The sequence below is a fragment of the Talpa europaea genome (genome assembly GCF_964194135.1).
Source record: "Talpa europaea genome assembly, chromosome: 14".
In the NCBI taxonomy this organism is placed as follows: domain Eukaryota; kingdom Metazoa; phylum Chordata; class Mammalia; order Eulipotyphla; family Talpidae; genus Talpa; species Talpa europaea.
The window spans coordinates 6036542-6058059 of NC_140082.1; the positions used below are offsets into that span (position 1 = coordinate 6036542).

At 44.6% G+C, this 21518-nt stretch overlaps 1 protein-coding gene across 2 annotated transcripts in view; it reads right to left on the minus strand.

Annotated features, from left to right (window-relative positions):
- The window catches only part of HECTD4 (HECT domain E3 ubiquitin protein ligase 4), a gene marked incomplete at both ends in the record, with an annotated part of 170513 nt that overhangs the window by 26037 nt on the left and 122958 nt on the right, over positions 1-21518 (minus strand). For both annotated transcript variants that reach the window (XM_084254197.1, XM_084254196.1), the window contains 14 exons: positions 793-998; positions 1596-1726; positions 2455-2660; positions 3720-3901; positions 6537-6697; positions 8494-8630; positions 10185-10322; positions 14169-14295; positions 14753-14889; positions 15918-16155; positions 17541-17704; positions 19799-19878; positions 20645-20793; positions 20913-21074. In XM_084254197.1, coding sequence (XP_084110323.1) covers positions 793-998; positions 1596-1726; positions 2455-2660; positions 3720-3901; positions 6537-6697; positions 8494-8630; positions 10185-10322; positions 14169-14295; positions 14753-14889; positions 15918-16155; positions 17541-17704; positions 19799-19878; positions 20645-20793; positions 20913-21074 — 2218 coding nt within the window. The remainder of the gene's footprint in view (positions 1-792; positions 999-1595; positions 1727-2454; positions 2661-3719; positions 3902-6536; positions 6698-8493; positions 8631-10184; positions 10323-14168; positions 14296-14752; positions 14890-15917; positions 16156-17540; positions 17705-19798; positions 19879-20644; positions 20794-20912; positions 21075-21518) is intronic.

Genomic DNA, 21518 nt, shown 5'->3' on the forward strand with positions numbered 1-21518 from the left:
AAGACAGGAGGAATGCGGACCAGTCTACACTGCAGTGTGAATGTTAATGTGAGGAGTGGCAGGTAAGACAGAAAGCCTGTCTTTAATAAAAGAAATTATAAAGTTGTTTAGCTCAGGCCAAATCACTTCAGAAATGACCTTTCACTCCATTCCCTAAAGATGCAATATGTTCAAGACAGAAGTTTTGGAGAAGCAAAAATCCCAATTTTTGGCTGAAAGTTCAAATATGTATTTGTCTCTGGACAACATGTGTCTATCTTGTCAAACATGCCACCAAAGTGCAGTAAGGCTGTGACTAGGTTTTTCTTTCTTCTGTATTTACTGAGTCAGCTGGCCGAGGTTTATAAAGCAGTCAGTGAGGACGGCAGGGTTCAAAGGTTTAATGAAGGATGTCAGGGGCACAAGACCTGTGGCCTCCCACCATGGCCACCAGGTATTGCTGGCCACTAGGCATTGTGGCCAGTGCCCCACAGAGCACATTACCCCGGAGAGAATTTGATTTTAATGACAACTTGGAGAAAGCCAGCTGGGATTACTGCAGGTTATTTTTCAAGAGCAGGTATCCCACTTGGGAAAGGCAGGGAAATCCCCACTGCAGCGGCTGAGCTTCCCCAACCAGGAAAGGGAGATGTTTTAATTTACTGCCTCTAAAATACACGGCCCCAAGCAGTCCTCCTCTTCACTGAAAGGACACTGGAGCCCCGCCAGACCTGGGATCCTAGCTGCAGAAAGAAGGAAAGCGGGGCTTGACTTTAAGCTGTTCTCATACCAGAAGCCGAATTGGAGACTCACCCAGCTTAATGTGGACCTTGTCTGCGGAGAGGATCACCGAGGGATACTGGTTGGCGGTGGGAGGTGGCGTGAGCCCTGTGTTGGCCGGAGACGCATCCCGCGGGTAGCAGACGGCCTCGATGAGGTTCAGCTGGCCATTTCGCTTCACTTTGTGGCCGAGTCCATACACCAGCACGCGTGCCCAAGGCGCCTTGTACAGCGAGGAGCTGGGGGGAGGTGGAGTGAAGGTGGCTCACACATGCCCGGTCAGGAAAGGAGAGAATTGGAAACTGGGCCACATACTTCATTTCCACCCTATTTTAGGACATTCATTACAAAGACTAACTTCCAAACATGGAAATATGGGAAGAACTGTGTAGGGTAAGGTAAAAGGTATCAGCCTTTTCTGCCCTCCCGCCATCAGGATAGATGACGGAACCCTGCGGTCCTGAGTGCACGCCTGATGGCGGGCACCTGGAGTAGGGTGTGGGCATGCATAGGTGGGTACACCTGAGCTAAGAGACTGGTTTATGAGGGTGGTGCAGCAGAGTGCGGTGTGGTGGTAGTGAGGTGTCGAGGGTGGAGGAGTGGAGTGTACGGAGGAGTACAGCGACTATAAACAAGGGTGAAGAGCGTGTGGCTGCTAGAACCGTTCATAAACCTACCCGGAATGGGTTGGTTGCTTTACAAACTGTAAAGCATTTTCATATACAGTATGCATTAAGGAATAAAAACAACCTGAGTTTTTTCCTTCTGTCAATTTCACCAGTATCCATTTTACTGTTCTCTCCCCATCACCATCCTCTAGAGAACCAGTGACTTACTCTTTGCGGAATCCAGACTGGCTTTCTTTGCAAGAGACCACGACAAATGCTGCACCAGGGAAATTGACATCCATGTTAACTTTGGACTCAGAAATCGGGAACTCTTCAGAAGGAAACTGTTCTGGTGCTGTCTGCAAAGAAACAGTGTAGGGTAAGGTAAATGACTGTCAGGCTTTTCTGCCCTCCTGCCATTAGCGTTGATGATGGATCCTTGCGCTCCTGAATGATGCCTGATGGCGGGTTCCTGGAGTAGGATGAGGGCACATGTAGGTGGGTACACCTGGGCTGAGAGACTAGGCTTATAAGAGCAGCGTCACGGGGACACCAGCAGAGCGAAAAGAGCAGAGAGGCAGAGGCCATGAGAGAACTCCAGAGAGCCCAGAAAGAGTGAAGATTCGCTGGGGGCTAGGAGGCCTGCCAGCCTCCTGGCACGCCGGCACTCCTGCCTGCCGCATAACTGGTAAACACGCCATAAAAGCCTGAAAAGCCACCGAGGGCTCCAGGGCTCCTCCTTCACCCCGTCTACTCAGATCACAGAAGACCTGCCCTGTGCCCATCCTGCCATTACAGTTAATAAGGAAAGCCACCTGCTGAACACAGGAGAGGCAGTTCCTCTTCCCAGCTCAATGGCAAAGGACAGAGCCAACACATTTGCTGTGACAGGCTTAAGGGGACAAGAAAGCCCTCTGAGAGGAAGGACACTACAGAAGGGACAAGGCAGGAGAACTTCTAAGAAAAGGAGGCTGAAGGGGAGGGAGCATGGAGGGAAAGAAGTGTCATTTTTAGTAAGTAAGCCAAGAAGCCTTCTACTTAAAAATGGCAATCCCAGCTCAGGGACACAGGAGCTTCAGACTATTACCTGCAGGAAAGAGCAGATCTGTTTTGTCAACTCCAAAAGGCTCTCCTCGCCCTGGTGCAGAGTCCGTGTGATGGCCACGTTGAGCCACTCCCTCACTGTTTGGGAGCTGCCCTGGTAGAAGAGGTCTGTGGCCGAGCAGTTCTGGGCGTGGACACAATGCTGCAGAGACTGTGCCAGGAGGATGGAGCTGGAACTGATGGTGCCGTCTGGGGACAGGGAAGAAAGCACAGGATTACAAGAGCCCAGGAAGCCAAAGGCTGTGACATCCTAAGTAACCAATAATGAACACCAGAGGGTGTGTGGATGATAATGTGTTGGCTAACAGATCTTATGGGAGTGATAAGGGAGAATGGCAGCCTTTAAATTTTTCTTTTTTTAAGTGGAAAACTGTTTCCCAAAATAATATCTTAAGTGGAGGCCCAAATCTATCAAACAGCCAGAAGTGGAGCATCTGAATTCTGGGGTTTCCAGAACCTAATTTGGGTGTTTTGCCCACCCTGAGCTGCACCAGAGAGCTATGAGGGGGTCTCAGAGCTGAGTTTATAAATAGATGTTAGGTCTTTACGGCAAAGCTTCTTCCACAAACACGCTAGAGCTTCCTAGTTATGTTGTGAAGCCTCGCATTTCAGGGCAGGCTGGCGGCTCCCAGGTGGAGATGTAGCTCTGACATGTGCTGGCTGAAGCCCAAGGCTGAGAGATGCCCTCTAGGCTGGAGTGCCAGCTGCCCCTCACCTCTTGCTCCCATGTCAACTACTGGGAGGTCAAGGGGAGACCACCGGAGTCAAGGAGCCACAGAAGTCAGAAAGGTCCCTCCTCCTTGGACTGAGCTATGGGCAGAGTCATCACTAAGCATTCGCCCGGGAGCCAACACATCATCGGTCCTCACCCCAAGGGCCCTGGTTTGGCAGATACACACATGCTAGCCCCTGGAAACAACCCTGCCCACAGCCACGAAGAATCTATGAGATTTGTTGTGGGGAATTTGGTAACAGGAATTTGGTAACAGGAATTTGTTTCCCTCTCCTAAAATGCAGAGAGAACACCTGTGAAAACCACACTGACTAGATTTCTAATAGTTTTCCTTGACCCACATTGGTTTAGGAAGCTCACTGAATGCTTAGTAGATGAGTGACTAGGGGAGTGATAGGGGCACAGTTCTGCCCAGACACTCGCAGCTCCTCACACAGTGTAGCTCCTGTCTGCAGGCACTACGTTCCCAATTCTCCTCCCCCACGTGGGGAATGAGAGGCAAAGACAAGGTTTACCTGGGAGGGGAGGGGCGAGGAGCTGATTGGACAGCAGTTGCAGGTGCTCCAGGGTAATGTCCCGGATGGCAGGGATGTGGAAGAGGCGGGTAAACAGGTGAGGCAGCTTGGGGGCGAAGATGTTGAGCAGGGCCATGCGGCAGTACAGCCTGGCCAGTGCAGCTTCACACCGCAGCAGCTCCCTGTAAGGGCGAGACAGGGCAGAGGCAGTGAGCATGACACCCAGTGCCCACAATGGACGAGGCCTTGGGCTTTGGAAGGGAAAGGACCCACATTTAAGGCTTCCCTTTAGGCCACATGTTCTACACTCCAAGTTGTGGAGTTCACATGTGCTTGAAACAAAAAGTCACATTAATTATGTCTGGATTTTCTCAAACTCAAAAATAATTGTGTAAAGAGAAAATATATATTTACTGAAGCTTATACATGTATGTTCATAGCAGCGTAAGTCAGAGTAGCCAAAAACTGTCGATCAACTAAGCAATGGTAAAGCTACACAAAGGAATACTGCTCAGTAATAAAAAGGTATGAAGTAGTGATAAAAGCTACAACATGAGGGCCTCCCAGGTGGCGCAGCGGTTGAGCGCTGGGTTGCGAAGCTGCCCGCGGCCTCTGCGACGCCGGTTCGATCCCCGGCTGCTCCCCGGCCACCAGAGGAGGGTCCCACATGGTGCGCAGACCTCTCCTGCCACCCGCTGCTCCCCTCAGCAGTGTACTTCGGTCCTTCTGCCTATTCTGCTCCCTGCTCTGGCTCTGGTGAATTCTCTCACCCTCCCGGCTTCTGACTGTACCCAGTGCATGTATAAACAAAACAAACAAATAGATAAATAAGACATGCCTCTAGAAAATTAAAAAAAATAATAATAATTTCTATTTAAAAAAAAAAAAAGCTACAACATGAATGAACCCTGAAAATATACTAAACAAACAGTTAAATATAAAGGGCCATATAAAGGGAAGTTATTCTATTTGTATAAATTATTCAGAATCAAGCAATTCCACAGAGAGAAAACAGACTAACAGTGGTCAGGAGCCGGGAGGCAGGACAGAGGAAACCATTTAGTGATGGGCACTGGGGTGATGAAAAATGTTCTAGAATTGATTTTGGTGATGGTTGCACAACTGTGAATACACTAAACATCATTGACTTGTATATTTGAAATGGGTATACAAGAATACTGTATACCCATTAAAATGGGTATACAAGTCTACGCGTTGAAATTAATTGTATGGTACATCTCAATAAAACGTATAGAAATCCACTATGGACATCTTTTATGTGATGAATTTATGAAGGGTTGGTGCCAGCTGGAGTAACGGGTCTCCTTAGAACTGCTTCTGTCAGTAAAGCATCTAATCTTGCTAACACAAATCAGAGGGGAGGATCCCAACATTTTATTGGCTAATTACTATAATTAAAAATTAAGCACTTAGCTAAAAAGGCAAGTTAGAAGTGGCCTTATTATTTCTATAAAGTCTCCATAAAGAGACTTTAAAGTTTCTATAAAATCCACTCATGAGTAAACAGGAGTCATCTGATATTGCCTGTGGACCCGAATCAAATTTATTTATTTATTTATTTTAAGGATTTATTTATTTATTATTTATACAAGCACTGGGTACAGTCAGAAGCACGGGAGGGTGAGAGAATCACCAGAGCCAGAGCGGGGAGCAGAGCAGGCAGAAGGACTGAAGTACACTGCTGAGGGGAGCAGCGGGCGGCAGGAGAGGGCTGCGCGCCATGTGGGACCCTCCTCTGGTGGCCGGGGAGCAGCCGGGGATCGAACCAGCGCTGCAGAGGCTGCGGGCAGCTTCGCAACCCAGCACTCAACCGCTGCGCCACCGGGGAGGCCCGCCGAATTAAATTTAATGCTAGTCTATCATAACTCAGATGTGGGCACAATGGAAATTAAAGAAACAATAACCCAACAAGTAACACCTGAGGAGTTTGCATAGCTATGAAGTGAAAATAAAAAAGAAAACATTAAAACAATTAAGAATTGCATGTTCAGTGGTTTCTTTCTCATCCCTACCACCTATGCCAGATTTTAAAACAGACCAACCCTGTCAATTCCTCCCCCAGGGAAGTCTACGCGTTGACTGCACAAGCACAGCTCAGAGGGACCACCAGCAGAGCAATGAGGCCTCAACAAGAGAGCTGAAAGCCCTGATGGGCACCCCATGACTTTCTCTGAAGATTTCAAAGGCGAAGCTGCCAGGGAAAAGCTGGTAGATGATCTGGGTCTGCACAGCTCCTGCCTCCATCCCCAACCCCCGCAGGCTGAACACCTCTGAAGTCAGGCCATGAGCCCTCTGACCTTAGTTGTTCAGAGTCCTCACGCTGACCAACCAAGTGAGTGCTTCAAAGTATCCCTCTGATGAAAATCTGCATTAACACCAAAAATTCAGCCACTTTACTGCTCAAACAAATCTGTTTCATATTTTCCCCCAAGATCACTAGTTAATCCTGGGTGTGAACATTCTACACTATAGCCGGACTGGAACCCTACAAAGAACTTTCTTGCCTTTCTTCTCAGTTGCTAGTCAACAGTTAAATGCCCCTCAATCACTTCTTCTTGATCAGTTTTACCCTAACTTCTCACTCTCAAATGTCCACCACCCCCGAATCCTCCCACTCACAGCAGAGTGTGTGGCACAGTTCAGGGGATACTGGATTCTGCAACTTCTTTCCAACTCCTATGGCTTCGACCAGCTTTGACCAGCTTTCTCTCTATTCATTTTGAGAAAGTGTCCTTGTCAATGACAGATGGTAGATGTGCATTTCTGTTATGCACTCAGAAGAGGGCCCAGTTGTACCTGTGAATCTGAAGGTTGGTATTGTCCAGTGTGACCAGCCCATTGGTGGCAGTCCTTCGGTAGCCTGCTGGAGGCCTCTCCAACATATCAATGGGGTACCAGTACCGGACCAGCACACCTTCACTTCGGAGGTACGTTTCTACCTGCACCAATTCATTAACCTACAACAGTAAAAAGAAAAAGTCTATTTGTTTTTCTGAGCACTAACTTTATTTTCCAAGTTTATTAAAAAAAAAGATACAAGTGGTCCTTATAACATCGATGAGAAAAAACAATCTTGCCAAACATTGAACTAAGTGATGTTTTTTGGAGGACCTGTTTCCGTTATACATAGCTTTGTTATAAAAGTCAGTTTCAGAGAAGCTATCGATAACATTAAGTGTAGACTTACTGAATGTGCATAAATATATATAAAACCAGTTTTGTAGGCAAAAAAAGCTACTTTCATGATTAAGGTCAAAGACATCTGGTTAGTATAATGTGTTTAGTTTTTACATGTCAGTTAGCAAATTTTAATTGGTCCAATAAAGAACATCAATATAATCATGAGGTAGAAATTTAAAGATAATAGTGCTGTATTTCATAATTTAGCTCCACACATATTGTTGCAGGTAAAATTTATGTCCAGTGCTTTTATGTTAATTTTTTTAATGGTAATGTTTTTTAAAAGCAGGGAATCTGTTTGATACTTGTTATTGCTAGGAAAATAAAAAGTCAGCTACAATATATACCTTCTGGATTCAAATAGAAATGTAATTTTTATTTAGGGATTACTATTAAAACAAAGGGAATCAAATTACTTGAGAAGTAGCAGAGTTATTACTTGAACAAAATTTCTCTTTTTCTAATTATTATTTTCATACATTTCCACTGCTGAAAACATTCTCAGGTATATATTTTCTGATAACCAGAATTGAAAGTTTGTATGTGAAGGCAGTAGAAGATTAACAATAGCACTGATGAATTTTTCTACTCAAAAGTTCAAAAGATTTACCTTAGTAAATCCCCAATCAACAGCCTCTCTTAAAAATTTAATAACACAATTTTTTTTTTTTTTTTTTTTTTGTGGGACCCTCGCCGGTGGCCGGGGATCCAACTGGTGCTGCAGAGGCTGCGGCACAACCCAGCGCTCAATCGCTGCACCACCAGGGGAGGCCCAAAAATTTAATAATATAAATGAAGTTCCGGTAACATGGATTTAGTTGAAGAGGTAAAACTTTAGATTTCAAAACATTAATGGTACGAACATTATTGACATCTTTATCTAATGCTCTTCAGCAAGCTGGATGGTTCTTCCAGACTCTCAGGTCTGAAGTGTGTACTGTGTCACCAATTGTACTTGCGTGAGAAATTTGCAAGCATGTGCGGGCAAGCTTAGGATCACCTAGTTACAACTGTGAAATAGGACCATTTTCAAAAGAAAGTCTTCACTCTCTCCTGATCCTTCTCTCCTTCCCCCAAGTTCCAAATCCTTGCTGAGTCCCATATGAGGACTCTGCAAATTAGGGAAGAAAACTACTGATTTAGTTGAATACACTCAATTTTACAAATAAGGAAATTAAGGCTGAGAGTCTGTTTAAAGAGTAAGCTGATTCAATCAAAGTCACAAAACTATTTCTTTGAACAATCATGTCAATGACAGACCACCCATTCATCCAGGAAACTGGGAGAATGTTCCCTTAGAGCTCGGGTAGATGTAATAGAGGGACAGAGAGTAATGAGGAAAGGTAGCGAGGTCTGAGGGGGATGACAGTACTGAGAGCTCAGAGCTAATCATCAATCATCTGCCCTTGCCCAGGCCCATGAGAACATCTCAGGCAAGTCATCTAGCATGCCAACACCCAGCTTGGCTTTTTCATCTCTAATTTGAAGAGTAATCCACCTGTATAATCACTTTCTAGGGTACTTGGAGTCTGGGCGTGAAAGCCTCAGGGTGCATGAAAGGCTGTTCACTCACTGAATCAACATCTAAGACGACTCCATGGAGCCCAAAGGTTTTCAGCATCCCTCGGATGGCGAACTTCGGCAGAGCGGTTCCGACTGCACTGCTGGCTACGTTGTTGCTGTCTGGAGAGCGGGTTACTACTGTGAGGCCTAAGGAGGGTGGAAGGAGACCTTCTTAAAAGCGAGTACCATAACCATCTTGGGACTCTATATTTTAGGGTGTAGAATAGCTCTACAGCTTTTACTAATACCCTCAGATTTAGTTATAACCGAAAAAGAACACAACCCAGTCTGGAGGGTAATACAGCAAAATGTTGCACAAACTCACAATTCAGCAATAAAAAGACAAAATAAGCCAATTTAAAGTTGGGCAAAAGCTTTGAATACACATTTCTCCAAAGAGAAATGAAAATCTACACATGGGAAGATGTTCATCATCACTAGTCACTGGGGAAATGCAAGTCAAAGCCGCAGTGCTGTACCCCTTCACGTTGACCAAGACCATAGAGAGAAAGACAGTAGTTAATGTTGGCAAGGATGCAGAGAAACTGCAACCCTGTGCACTGCTGGTAAGAATGTAAAATAAAATGGTGCAATAACTTTGGAAATTAACTGGGCAGTTCCTCAAAAAGCTACCATATTATCCAGCAACTTTACTCCTACAACTACACCCAAGAGACACAAAAATACATAACCATACACAAACTGGTATACAAGTGTTCCCAGTAGCATTATTTATAGTAGCCAAAAGGTGCCCATTAATTGGCAAATGGAGAAAAAAAATGGGTTGTTATCTGCACAGTGGAGTATTATGCTGTCATAATGCTACTATACAGGTGGCACATGCTACTATACAGGTTACTCTTGAAAGATCATGCTTAGTCAAAGAAGCCAAACCAAAAAAAAAAAAAAAAAATGCTGGATGATTCCGTTTACATGAAATGTTCAGAACAGGCAAATCCATAGTGACAGAAAGTAGATGACCAGTTGCTGGGGCTAAAGGGAAGAAGTGATAAGAGCACAGGTCTTTCTTCTTTTTTTGGGGATGAAAATGTTCTGGAGTTAGAAGTATTGATTCGATGGTTGCACAACTTTGTGAATATCCTAAAAGCTGCTAACTCCTTTACTTGAAAAGGGTGAGTTTTATGGAATGTGAATTATATATCAAACAAAAAGAAAAGTAAATATATATTCAGGTCCCTGTCCAGGACATTCTCATATTTTTCTCAAGGTCCTGTGACCACTTTAAAAATGAGTGGTTCTACATTTTCTTTTGTTGTGCTTTTTTATATTTTTCTCATTTGCCCAAAACATCCAACTGACTTTTAACCAAATTCTAAAGAGCATAGCACAACCACAAATTCATGGTTTACTAGCCGAGTAGCCAGCAAAGCTGGAGAAGCCTGCCTGGAATTGTAAGCCCAGACCCCACTTCTCTCTTTGTACAAGTGCCCTGTCTCACCCTTGTGTTCACATTAGTGAGTTTTGAGAAGGTGCAAGAGGCCACAGAGGACAGACAAATATCTGCTACACCCCCCCATAAAGTTCCAGGGCCTCGAAGGGCACGCCTGGAAGAAGTCAGATCACTCAAGGCAAGGAGAACCACTCCAGGGCAGTCAGCAGCTGCTGGGCTCAGACTTGAGCTTGGGAAATTCAACTTATTTCATGACAAGTTTCATAGTGAAGCAAAAGGGAAAGCAAAACCTTTTCGAACTTTATCGATTGTGAACTTGTTTGCTTCGTCTTTAATGTCTTCGATGGTGGGAAGGTAAAGGTCTCTTGGGATGCCACCGTTCTCCTCGTAGAGGAATTCAACTGTCTGTCGGGCAATATCCACCATACCTAAAAAATACAACAGCAGCACTGGTAACGCTCCAGAGAGCATAAGCCTTCGGATCAAACATGACACAGACTTATGGCCAGAATCAAAAGTTAAGAGAATCTGTCAAATGCTCTTGTTGACACAAGACTTTGTAGCTTCCAGGGGAAGGAAGTTCAGCAGTATCTACCAAGTTAAGACATTCAATGTCTTCCTTCTGGGACTCTCTTAAGTCTCTCACACAGAAACATGAACACGAGGTACAAAGGTACAAAATACTCACTGCAGCACTGCTGGGAAATAAAACAACAACAAAATGGAAAAAGTGTAAATATCAATACGCAAAGGTTAAAAATGATGGGACATTATGCAGCCATTTAATTTTTGTTAGGGCAAAAAAAAAGCTCTTAGATAAATGGAGAGTGAGAGGAAAGCGAGAGCAACTTTTTCCCTTACTGACATATTTTGGTACTGTTTAATTTTTACTACGACAAACATGAGCTTATTTAAGAGACAGAGAGCTACATCAACTTCTATCTGCTGCTGGAATTTGTTCTGTTCTGCTTTCTCAAAGCTTCATTATGCTCAATAGCAACAGCCACTATTAATTTATGAAACAAGTAAAGAATGGTCCAAAGCCCTGCAGGCAACAGCACCGTGGGGAAGACAGAGGCAGGTGAGGTTGCCACTGGCTGTTGCCGCATAGGCTTGGCGTCTACACCTGTCCGCAGCTGTGGGTAAGACAGTGCGTGTGGATAGCGTAGCTTTTAAACAAGGGCTGTCTCCACCACTCTTATCTACCTTTCCATTATGGGCTGGTCTGGCTGAAATGAAAAGAGGGAGCAATCTTTTAAGTATAGTTTAGAAGGAAGCTGAAATTCAAGAAGAATGTTTAGAGAAAGAATTGTCAGAGAATATAGAGAAATGTGGCCGATATTTGAAAATTATGAGGAAAAAAAAAAATCTTTGTAACATGTTCCCAGGAAATAGTGGGGGAGAAAACAGACCTTGCTGTCTATCACTCAGGGCCACGAAGAAAATGCCAAATTAATGCACGCTTCCTTAACCTTCCCTGGTGCACACAACAACGGAGGCTGATCCACCCTCACAGAGGGGCCTCTGGGAACTGCAAGCCAGCTCCCTCGCCTCCTGTCAGCCTTTGCACTACTACGGGACGGAGACTCTATTGGAAAGGGGACTGTTTCAGGTTTAAATGAATACAGTTCAGATAAATGGCCACACCTGCTGGGCTGGATCCTGGGAGGAGGGCCTGGCAATCTGTTTGTCAGGGAATGTGGGTACTTTTGGGTGAGTTCCAACGCCAGGAGACTGGCACTGGTACAACAGCCACTTCTGGAAAACCTAATTTTCTACTGTGCTATCTACACCTTCCCTCCCCTAACTGGGGACAGTAGAGAAAGCACACGTGGCCACAGGCATTCAGGATGGCTCAGAGAACAAACAGCAAAAGAAAATTAAATCCTAACTAAACCTACGTGAAAACAAAGGCACAGCAACCAATGATCACATAGCAGAGTTTTCCATCTACACATGGTCTCGTTGCTTTCCCCCTTTCTTTGTCTCTCCCAAAGCAGTAAGAAGCACCCTCTCCCTGAACAGACAGGGCTTTATATTTCTTTTTTTTATTTCAAAATAAATTTACATTGAGAATTGTCAATTTAGTAGCTTTCTTCACATTTTCCCATTTTTAAGAGTCACAGGTGTTTTATTTGTGTTTTAAGCAGTTGCTTGGTTAAAGATCCTACCTCCATTTCATAGGAAATGGATTACTTTCAATTACTCCTCGTACTTGTCAACTGGAAGATTATTCCACTGTTTTTGTAGCACTGGTTGGGCTGGCATCTGCGATGGTAGCCAAATGAGATTTCTATGTAACGCATGCTGGTACTGGTCACACACGTTTGCCCGGCCCTTGTTCTGATACTCCACGATACAGCGGATCAACTGGTCATTCTCCAGGAGCCGCTGGATAGTCTCCTGATTAACTTCCGCCCTGCCTCTCATTCAGTTGGGTACGAAGGCCACCGACATCCTGCATAGCCAGGTGGGAACCTGGACTCAGGCTCGGGGACCCCGTGCAGGCAGACCTGAGCCAACCTGCAGCTGCAGACGCACTCGGGGCTTCATATTTCTAACCCTAAGCTTGCTGACGAGGATGAGCTCTGGGTCTTGGGGAGAAGCCAGCTCCGTTGCGCTGCCCTGCCCATACGCTGCAGCCTCCTGGCTGCTGCATAGCCTTGACTATGGGGTGCTGTGTTGTCTCACAGCTGTCCCCACTAGAACTTTAGCTCTGTGAGAGAAGGGACCATGCCTGTTCCATTCAGAAGACTCCTTATTCCTCAGCACAGGGCCTGATACCTGGTGGCATCTCTTGAATGCACAGACAAATCAGTGACTGGATTGAGGACTGAAGAAATGCTCTGGATCAAGCCATCCTCACTCTGAAGCTAATGGCCCGCGTGGGTGCTTCGGGCAGGCAGTAACAGAGGTGGCGCTGCATTTATCAAGTGAAAGTCATTTGAAATTTGCTCTGTGCAACCCAAAAGGGTACTTCCTTTTAGATATTGAGAACAAAAGGGGAGGAGCAAATTACCTTTTCATCTGTAGGATCTGCCTCAGATGATGATATTGTTTTGCTTAAACCCCCCACCCATGGCTTCCCCAGCACCCTCTCATCTCATTTCCTGCTACCCTCCATGTCCCCCTCTGCAGCAACAGTGGTCTGGCCTGATACCTGTGCCTTCAACCACCCAAGCTCACTCCCACCCGAACGTGCTCCCTCTACCTGAACTCCTAAAAGAGAAGAGTCAAGAAGAATGTTAATTATCTGCCTTGGAATCTGGACTGGCAGCTATAACAGGCTCTGAAGAGAAAAGGAAATGATCACCACATGTTTATGCTGCGAGAATATTTCCACAGGTTAAGTGTAAACAAAATCTGCAGTCACTGATCCTTAGCCTTAAGGCTAAAAGCATGAAAAAAAATTATATATAACAATTATTAAGTTGCAAGGGTGTGTACGTATATTTACATGTACATATATGCACTAATATCAATGAAGGAATTTTTTCATGAATATCAGAGACTCAGCATGTAAATTGGCAAAAAAAAAAAAAAGATCTTTTAGCGGCTTTTCTCAGGACCAAAGTTAGAAGAGAAAGACTGATGACACAGGGACAAAAAGAAGTTCTTATACCATGTCTGATGGTCAGTGTTGGGACAAGGCATCTCTGCATCCCAAAAAGCAGGTGTTTCACAAGGTAAAGAAAGAAACCTTCTAACAGGAATCAGCTATCTGTGCTTACAACTCATTAATGATCTACTCTCTGAAGTAAACTCTGCATTATTCTTTGCTAGAGAAACCATGGCCAGTGGGGACAATCTCACCACCCCCATCATCATTACTGTGATATTTAGAAATACTTCACCTGAGCGCTTTTGGGGGGGCCATACCCTGTTCTTAGGAGCTCTATCTTTATGAACCCTTGTTTCTAATATACACATGAGGGGGTTACCATTATTGATTTCATTTTAAAGGTGAGGAAAGCCAGAAAAGTCAGGCCACTGTCCCCAGGTCACACAGCTGGTAAGTGGCACCTGTGACTTCAGAGCCCAAACTATTAATCACAATGCTATCTAGCACCCCTAGTATAGCCACTCTGGCTTCATCAGCCCAAGACACTGAGTTAACTTAGTAAACAAAGAGAAACTTGGTAATGAAAGCAACAGATGGCAGAATTCAGCAAAGATGCTGGTGCAATTCTGGGGCCCCACTTTCCTGATTTACATCCTGAGCTAAATACACTTCAAGGCAGGAAGGGAGCACCTTTGGGAACCAGAGCACACACCTAGCTGTAAAGCACCCTTTATCTGGTCCAGGCCTGATTTCCGCTCTGCCTCGTTGCGGAATCGTCTTCGGATAGTAGGAAAAACCTTGGTCTCCCACGCCTTCACCAGCAGCGCGTAGTGGTCCTCCTGGAAGAAGGAGACGTATGAATTGGGGCAAAACAGCTGACACAGGCACCAATCCTCATCTGACTTTTGGCTCTCACCTGAGGCCTTCACTCCACTCAAATGCAGAGGCAAAACAAGGCACGCAGGCCTCCCAGTGAAATGGAACACAGATGCAGGGGCAAAGCGCTAGACGGGTTATGTTCCCTTTCCCTCTGAAATCATTTGTTCTCAGCAACATCCCCAACTTTATTGCTGAAGAACTATCAGAGAAGGCTTGTTCTCTAACACCCCAATCACTGCTGGGTAACTGCCCATCAGGTGATGCAGAGTTTAAAAAAATGAACACTGCAGAGTCACTGTTCAAACACAATGACATCACTAAAGTGTAACCACTCTAGCCTTGCAAACTGACACGAGTGTCATTCTTTGTGGCTGACTCTGGTCAGCAGGGAGCCAGTGAGGGCTGTGGGCTTCTTACCTGTGGGATGTCATCATCGTCATCATCATCACTCTCATCATCTGCAATGGGAGGCGGGTGGGGGTCTGGTCCTGAGGTGATAAAGTTCTCATAGCTGAGCTCCACTTTATAATGGCAGGAAGTGTCACTGTCATATTCTGTAACAAAGCACAATGACAGTGAATCCTGGCAAGAGAAGACTGGAGAAATCATGATGTTCTTACCCTGGGATGAACTGGATTTTCTGAATTTGCATGACAGAAAGACTCCTAATACTTGGAGGGATTTTATTTTATTTTTTTAAGATTTATTATTTATTTATGCATACAAGAGCTGGGGTACAGGCCAGAGGTGTGATGGGGCGGGTGAGAGGATTCACCAGAGACAGAGTGGGGAGCAGAACAGGCAGAGTGAAGTACACTGCTAAAGGGAGCAGCGGGCAAGACAGGAGAGGTCTGCTGCGCCATGTGGGTATCTCCCTGATCAGCCTCATGCTGCAGAAGCTACAAACAGCTTCATAGGCTACATCTTAACTCCTTGTGCCACCAGGAAGACCCCTGGAGGGATTTTAAATCACAGAGCCAACAAATAGCCAGTCATCTATATTACCTTGGATCCTAAAATAGTTCCTATGGGTATAATTCATCCAACTCAGAAGAACTCAGACAGTTCATGAGAAATAAACATCATGAGAAACAAACTGATAAAAACAATGTGCAAAACCAGTATTGCAAGGGTCAAATGTGGACACCTTTAGTTTGGGAAGCTCACTTCTAGTAAATTTGATTATGATTATGAAATTTTTCAAATAATCAGTGCACCACCTAGGTTCCATAATTAGCATTTTAATGTCCTCAGCTCTAAAGCCATTAAAAAAAAATTCTAAAACTAGCAGATATCCTATAAAATTCTGGCATTTTTAGATTGTCTTAGAAAAGGTGGACATCTTTCAGACTTGCATTTCCAAGTGGCAATGTTCCACTGACACTGAGTAATGGCAGGCTTCCTGAATGTGGGGAACAGACTTCCCAGCCTGCCATGCTTCCTCTTACTCCCCATTTTCTTCCACTGGGTCTGTAAACTCCATTACTGATAGACACTGGAACATGCCCACGCTAAATGGACACATGGAATTACAGCATTCCTGCTCCCAGGAAACAGTGGGGTCTGGGAGGAGGAGGCTTACGTTGCTGAGCGGTGGCCACGGCAGCAATGCGGCATGGCGGCCCATGAGTGCCAGGGTCTGACGCAATACTGGTGCCCGCATCATTGTCACTGTCAGATGCCATGGCAAAAGGCAGAGCTTCAAAGTTTGCACTGATCTCTTCTGCCAGATCAGTACATAAGTCGGCGGCATTGCGATGGGCCTGCCCTTCGGCGTAGGCAAATGGGCGGGAGCCAAAGTTAGCTCGAGTCTTGGTGTTCTGAAAAGAGATCAAAGGATTTGAAAGAACTTAGGTTTGTCTGTCCATCCATCCATCTGTCCGTCCATCCATCCATCCATCCACCCACCCACTCATATATATACACACACATATATGTTCGTGTGACTGTTTGATTAATGTTCAATTCCTCCATTGACTATAATCCCAATGAAGACAGAAACCATCTGTTTCGCTCATTGTTATATGGCCAGAGTTTAACAAGTGCTTGACATGTAGTAGTTGCTCAATAAATATTTGTTGTCTGAGTGAGTGGAAAAGGCTGAGTAATGCTGACTTTAATTACTGGCATCTGTAATTAATTCATTCAATAAAGCAGTAAAAGATGATATCAGAGACATGGCATAGGGCCAGACCCTATAAGATCCTGTAAGTCATTATGAAGACTTGAGCTTTTACAATATGTGGCATGAGGGGAGGGTGACGTGATCTGTAATATTTTTTAAAGGATCACTGTGGCCTGCTGTATCAAAAAGACATGTAAAAGGGCAAGAATGGGAGGCTGGAGAGCACAGAGAAGAATGTTATAATAAGCTTTCCAAGAGATGATGATTGCCAGGACAGATTGTTAATGGTGGACTCAGACAAGTGGTCAGACACCAGACACATTTTAAAGGCAAAGCCAGTAAGTTTAGCTGACAGATTTGATGCGGAGCATGAAGTGGAGTTAGGGAAAGGGAAGTTAGGGAAGAGGCCAAGATTTCTGGACTTAACAACTGGAAGGTTGGAGCTGCTACTTTCCGAGATGAGGAAGAAACAGATTTGGGGAGAGGGCAGTTAGGCTCAGTTTAGACAAGTTAACTCTGACAGACCAAGGGGACCTCTATTTTGGAGATGCTCCCCAGGCTGCTGGGTATTTGCATCTGGAATTCAGGGAGAGGTAAGAATCTGGAGGAAAGAATCTGGGAGCATGTCCTGAGTAGTAATGTTCTATGGAACATTACATGTTAATAGGTGCGCCTTAATTAACAAAAGCATTCTATTAAATACGTGTAGGGTGCTGGGTTTAGCTGAACTTTTGAACCTTTATTGAAGGATTCTGCTGAGTTTCTGACACATTAAAGCAACCCAAGAGGGTCATTTTCAAACTTACTGACACAGAGAATCACTTCACTGACACTGGAAAGATCACCAGCGTTCCCTGCATTGTTGTTGAGGAAAGACGACCAAAAGGAGGTCAAGGCAGCAAAGCACTCGGGTTTAAGGCAGAGGCAGGGCCTCTCCGCAAGGCTTGTTCTGCAGTTCATTTTGTCATCACGCACCACATACCAGGCAGCACAAGGGCAGGTCCGTGCCTTTCATTTTTTCCATTCCTGATGGAACAAATTGCTAAGGAGAGTTTTTGTTTCTCAATAAAGAAAACCTGCCTTTTTCTGAATGTGAACCACAGGCCACATCCCACCAGAGACGTCTTCGAGGTAGGGTGCCAGGCGCTGCCCACAGTAGGTGAAGTACACCCGGCCCTTGGCTGGCTGCCCTGGAGGAGGTGGAGTCCCCTCTGTTCTCTCCCAGCCAATCCCTGCCACATCGCCTATGGCAGAGAACAGGAAGGGAACACAAGTCAATAAAAGTCCCCCTTTATGGACTATTAAGAAAACTTCCAATTCGTGGCCAAGTGACAGGCCAGGTGTCACTGACTATCTTTGTCTTTATGTTGTCAGTTACATCTGAAAAAGACATAAAGTAACCCATTCTATTTAAATAAATATAAATATAAAGCAACACAAGAGAAATAAACATTATTTAGAAGAAAAATGAGAAATTACCGAGAAGAAAAATATATAGTATCTGAGTTAAGTTAGTTACCATAATTACACATTAACTTTAGGGTTTATCTGCCTAGCAGCCAAGGTAAGAAGGGAAAACGCTTGATGCAATTTTTTTTAAATTAGAGAAATGCAAGTTTTTCACTTTTGACATGCAGAGGATTACTTTAAAAGGTCGCATCTTCTCGTAAAGTGGAAGATTTAGAAATGGTTTTCAAAAATAAAATTTTAAACAACCTATTATCTTATTGTTAAAAAATCCGAACTCGTAATGTAAGCTATAGGTCTACCATTAAATCATACCATGCCTCCTATTTTTATATATTTAAGGCATTTTTGCATGAACTAAAAATAACAGAAGTCAAGCTGCTCTCTGATGAGGTAACTGGCTCTGGGGGAGAACTGCAAGAGCCAGGAGGGGCATGGCCCCATGGCAGCCCTCAGGCAAACTGCTAGTGCAGGTAGTCTTATAATCCCTGTTGTAAACTCTAGATAAGTGCATGAAGTGTAGGGTTCTGTTTAGAGTCTCACAGGTGTCAGACCCCATGAGCATGGGCTGCCCAGTAGCTGGGGACTTGTTGCTACTCACCAGATATCCCCAAGGCCTGGAAGAACATCCAGCCCATAGGAGATGCTCGGCCCGTGTTAAGGTATGTAGCCCAGAAGTGGCACAGAGATTGAGACTCTGTTGTGTTATGTGGGTTCTTGATTGCTACTCCTGCATAGACAGGAGTATTTCTCTAAGAAGAAGGTAGTCTGTGTGTCTGAGGTCCGACCCAAATTTTCTCAAAAACAAGCAAGAAACAAACAAGAACCCTGACTAAGGTTCCCTTCTCCCTCTCTTTGGGCTTAAAGCACTTAATCAGCTGAGATGTCAGAGATCAGCTCCATAAAATAGGAGAGAAATAACTTTGCCAGGAAATTGTTTCCAGGTCATAACTTGGCTGTAAGTGAAAACACCATGCTTCCTGGCAAAGTGTGATTTAACAAGCAGCTCCTTCCAGGATAAGAGATAGTGCAACACCCCCAGACAGCTACGAGAGTTATCTATGAGATGGTGTGATTCAGTGCTCCTGGCTAAGCATACCTGAGCATCTCACACATACATAGAGCACTCTAGTTTTATCAAGAGATGATGCTAAGGGCCTCCCCTGTTGGTGCAGGCGGTTGAGCACCGCACTGTGAAGCTGTCCACAGCCTCTGCAGTGCCGGTTCGATCCCGGACGGCCGGCGAGGGTCCCACATGGTGTGGCAGACCTCTCCTGTCTCTCCCGCTGCTCCCCTCAGCAGTGTATTTCATCAATCTGCCTGTTCTGTTCCCCGCTCTGTCTCTGGTGAATCCTCTCACCCTCCTGCACATCTGGCCTGTACCCCGATTCTTGTACAAATAAATAAAGAAATCTTAAAAAATAAAAAAGAGATGATGCTAAGATGTGGTTTCTGAAAAATAAGCCAACATGTTTGTTTCCATTGTCAAAATGACAGTCACCATGTTAACTATTACTGGAGCAAGTAGGGGGGATCCTGGTTCATCTACTGTATAGATCCAGTACTTACATGGAGGCTAAAAATAAGAGGGGAAAGATGTTTTTACTGAACTGAGTGTGTAGGTGACTGGGCAGTTTCTCTCTGAGCTAGACCTGAGGTTTAGGCCTCTGGGAACAAAGTTTATAGCAGGAGCTAACAATAATGCATTTCTCAAGTATCTCATGGCTGGTGAGAGAGTCAATGTTAGTCAGGGGACAGCAGTGACAAATTTTTCTATTCCCAGTGGCTAAATCATTTAGTTTTACCTATTTAGATCAAAACCTGAGAATAACAGGAAATGTAGGGTAAAAAAAAGTCCCCACCACACTCACCAGGAGATAGAGTCACATCCAAGCGAACGCTCTTCCACTGTAATAAGCTGGAGCCATTGTAGTGCACGGCCCGGCCGTTGCTATGAAAACACAAAGAGAAACCAAAATCAAGGCTGAGCAGTGAACAGACAGGGGTTTCAGTAGCTCCAGAGTAATAAGAGGAGAACCCTAGAGCTTGTCTCTCCTTAAACATGAATATACTTCCAACTGGCATTGTGAAGAGGAGAGATGACAACATTACTTTAGTATTAAAATATCACACTAGTGTTTTCCAAAGAGTATTCACAGAATAGAGGGATATGGTTTCAAATGTATTTGGGAAACAAAGATAAACAGGTTTCTTATTGCAGGACAACTAGGAATCTTGCTAATGTGGACTATAAATCTCCCCCCCAAAAGGGAAAAAAAGTATGTCTTTTCCAAAAATTATTTCAAGACAGAAAACTATTTTGGGTTCCTGAATACCTACAAGAACCTGTGAAAAGTTACTGTTCTCGCCAATACACTTTGGGAAATACTGGTCTACAGGGTATTTTTTTTTTTAAATAACAATAGCAGGGCCTCCCTGGTGGCGCAAGTGGTTACAACGCAACCTATGAAGCTATCCACAACCACTGAAGCATGAGTTCGATCCCTGGCCTGCCAGGGAGCAACCCACATGGCACAGCAGACCTCTCCTGACTCGCCTGCTGCTCCCCTCAGCAGTGTATTTCAGTAGATCTGCCTCTTCTGTTCCCCACTCTGTCTCTGGTGAATCCTCTTACCCCCCACACCTCTGATCTATACCCCAGCTCTTGTATGCATAAATCAATAATCTTTTAAACAATAATAATAGCAGCCACTTACTTATGGAAAAGACAAGTGCCCACTGGATTAGTCCAAGCCCCGTCTCGTTTCTCTGCCTCAGTAGCGAAGCCAAAGGAAACAATTGGTCCAGTGTCATCATCGGTATCTCCATAGGAAACAATTTCAATTTCCCAGTAAAAAGATGGGGCCTGGAGAAACACCAGAGCAGGAAGACAATCAGAGGGCTCAGGCTGGGCCCTTGAACTTGCTTTTTCTGTTCAACTTTGAAGGAAAGTGGCAAAAGACAGTGCATCATGTGATTTCTTACCTGAACTGGCAGTGGGGAGGTGGCATAGATAAATGTGCCCCGGGGCAGACCGCCCCCAGCACTGGGGTCAGCCAGGAAGGTGACAGAAGTAAGGTGAGATGAGAACATGCAGGCTCGCACAGGTGGAAACACCCGAGAGGGGCTCCAAGTAATCTCTTTGGGCTACATTGGGGGGAAAAAACTCCATTCAATAGAACTGCAAACACAATCCATTCACCCTCTTGAAGAAGAGAAAAATATCTTTATCTAACAGTATTATATATATTTTTTATATTGAAAACTCTTCTTTTTTTCCCAAAGGAAACTTTATGTAAAGCAAGGCCCAATCCTGATCTCTTTTAACTGTTAATTCTGACACTTACTGTACATTTCTCCTTCTATGTTTTCAGTGCTATTTCAATAACCCTTTAAGAGATATCATTTACCTTGTAGTTATAACAAATTAGGTTTTAATTCCTACATATCTATCTCCTATATACACGTGCATACACGCATACACACACACACACACACGCACGCACGCACATGCATGCCCAGTTCCTCACCCCTAACATTCCCAGACAAAAAATCAGTAATCAGACTCTATGTTACTAGGCTTAGCACACA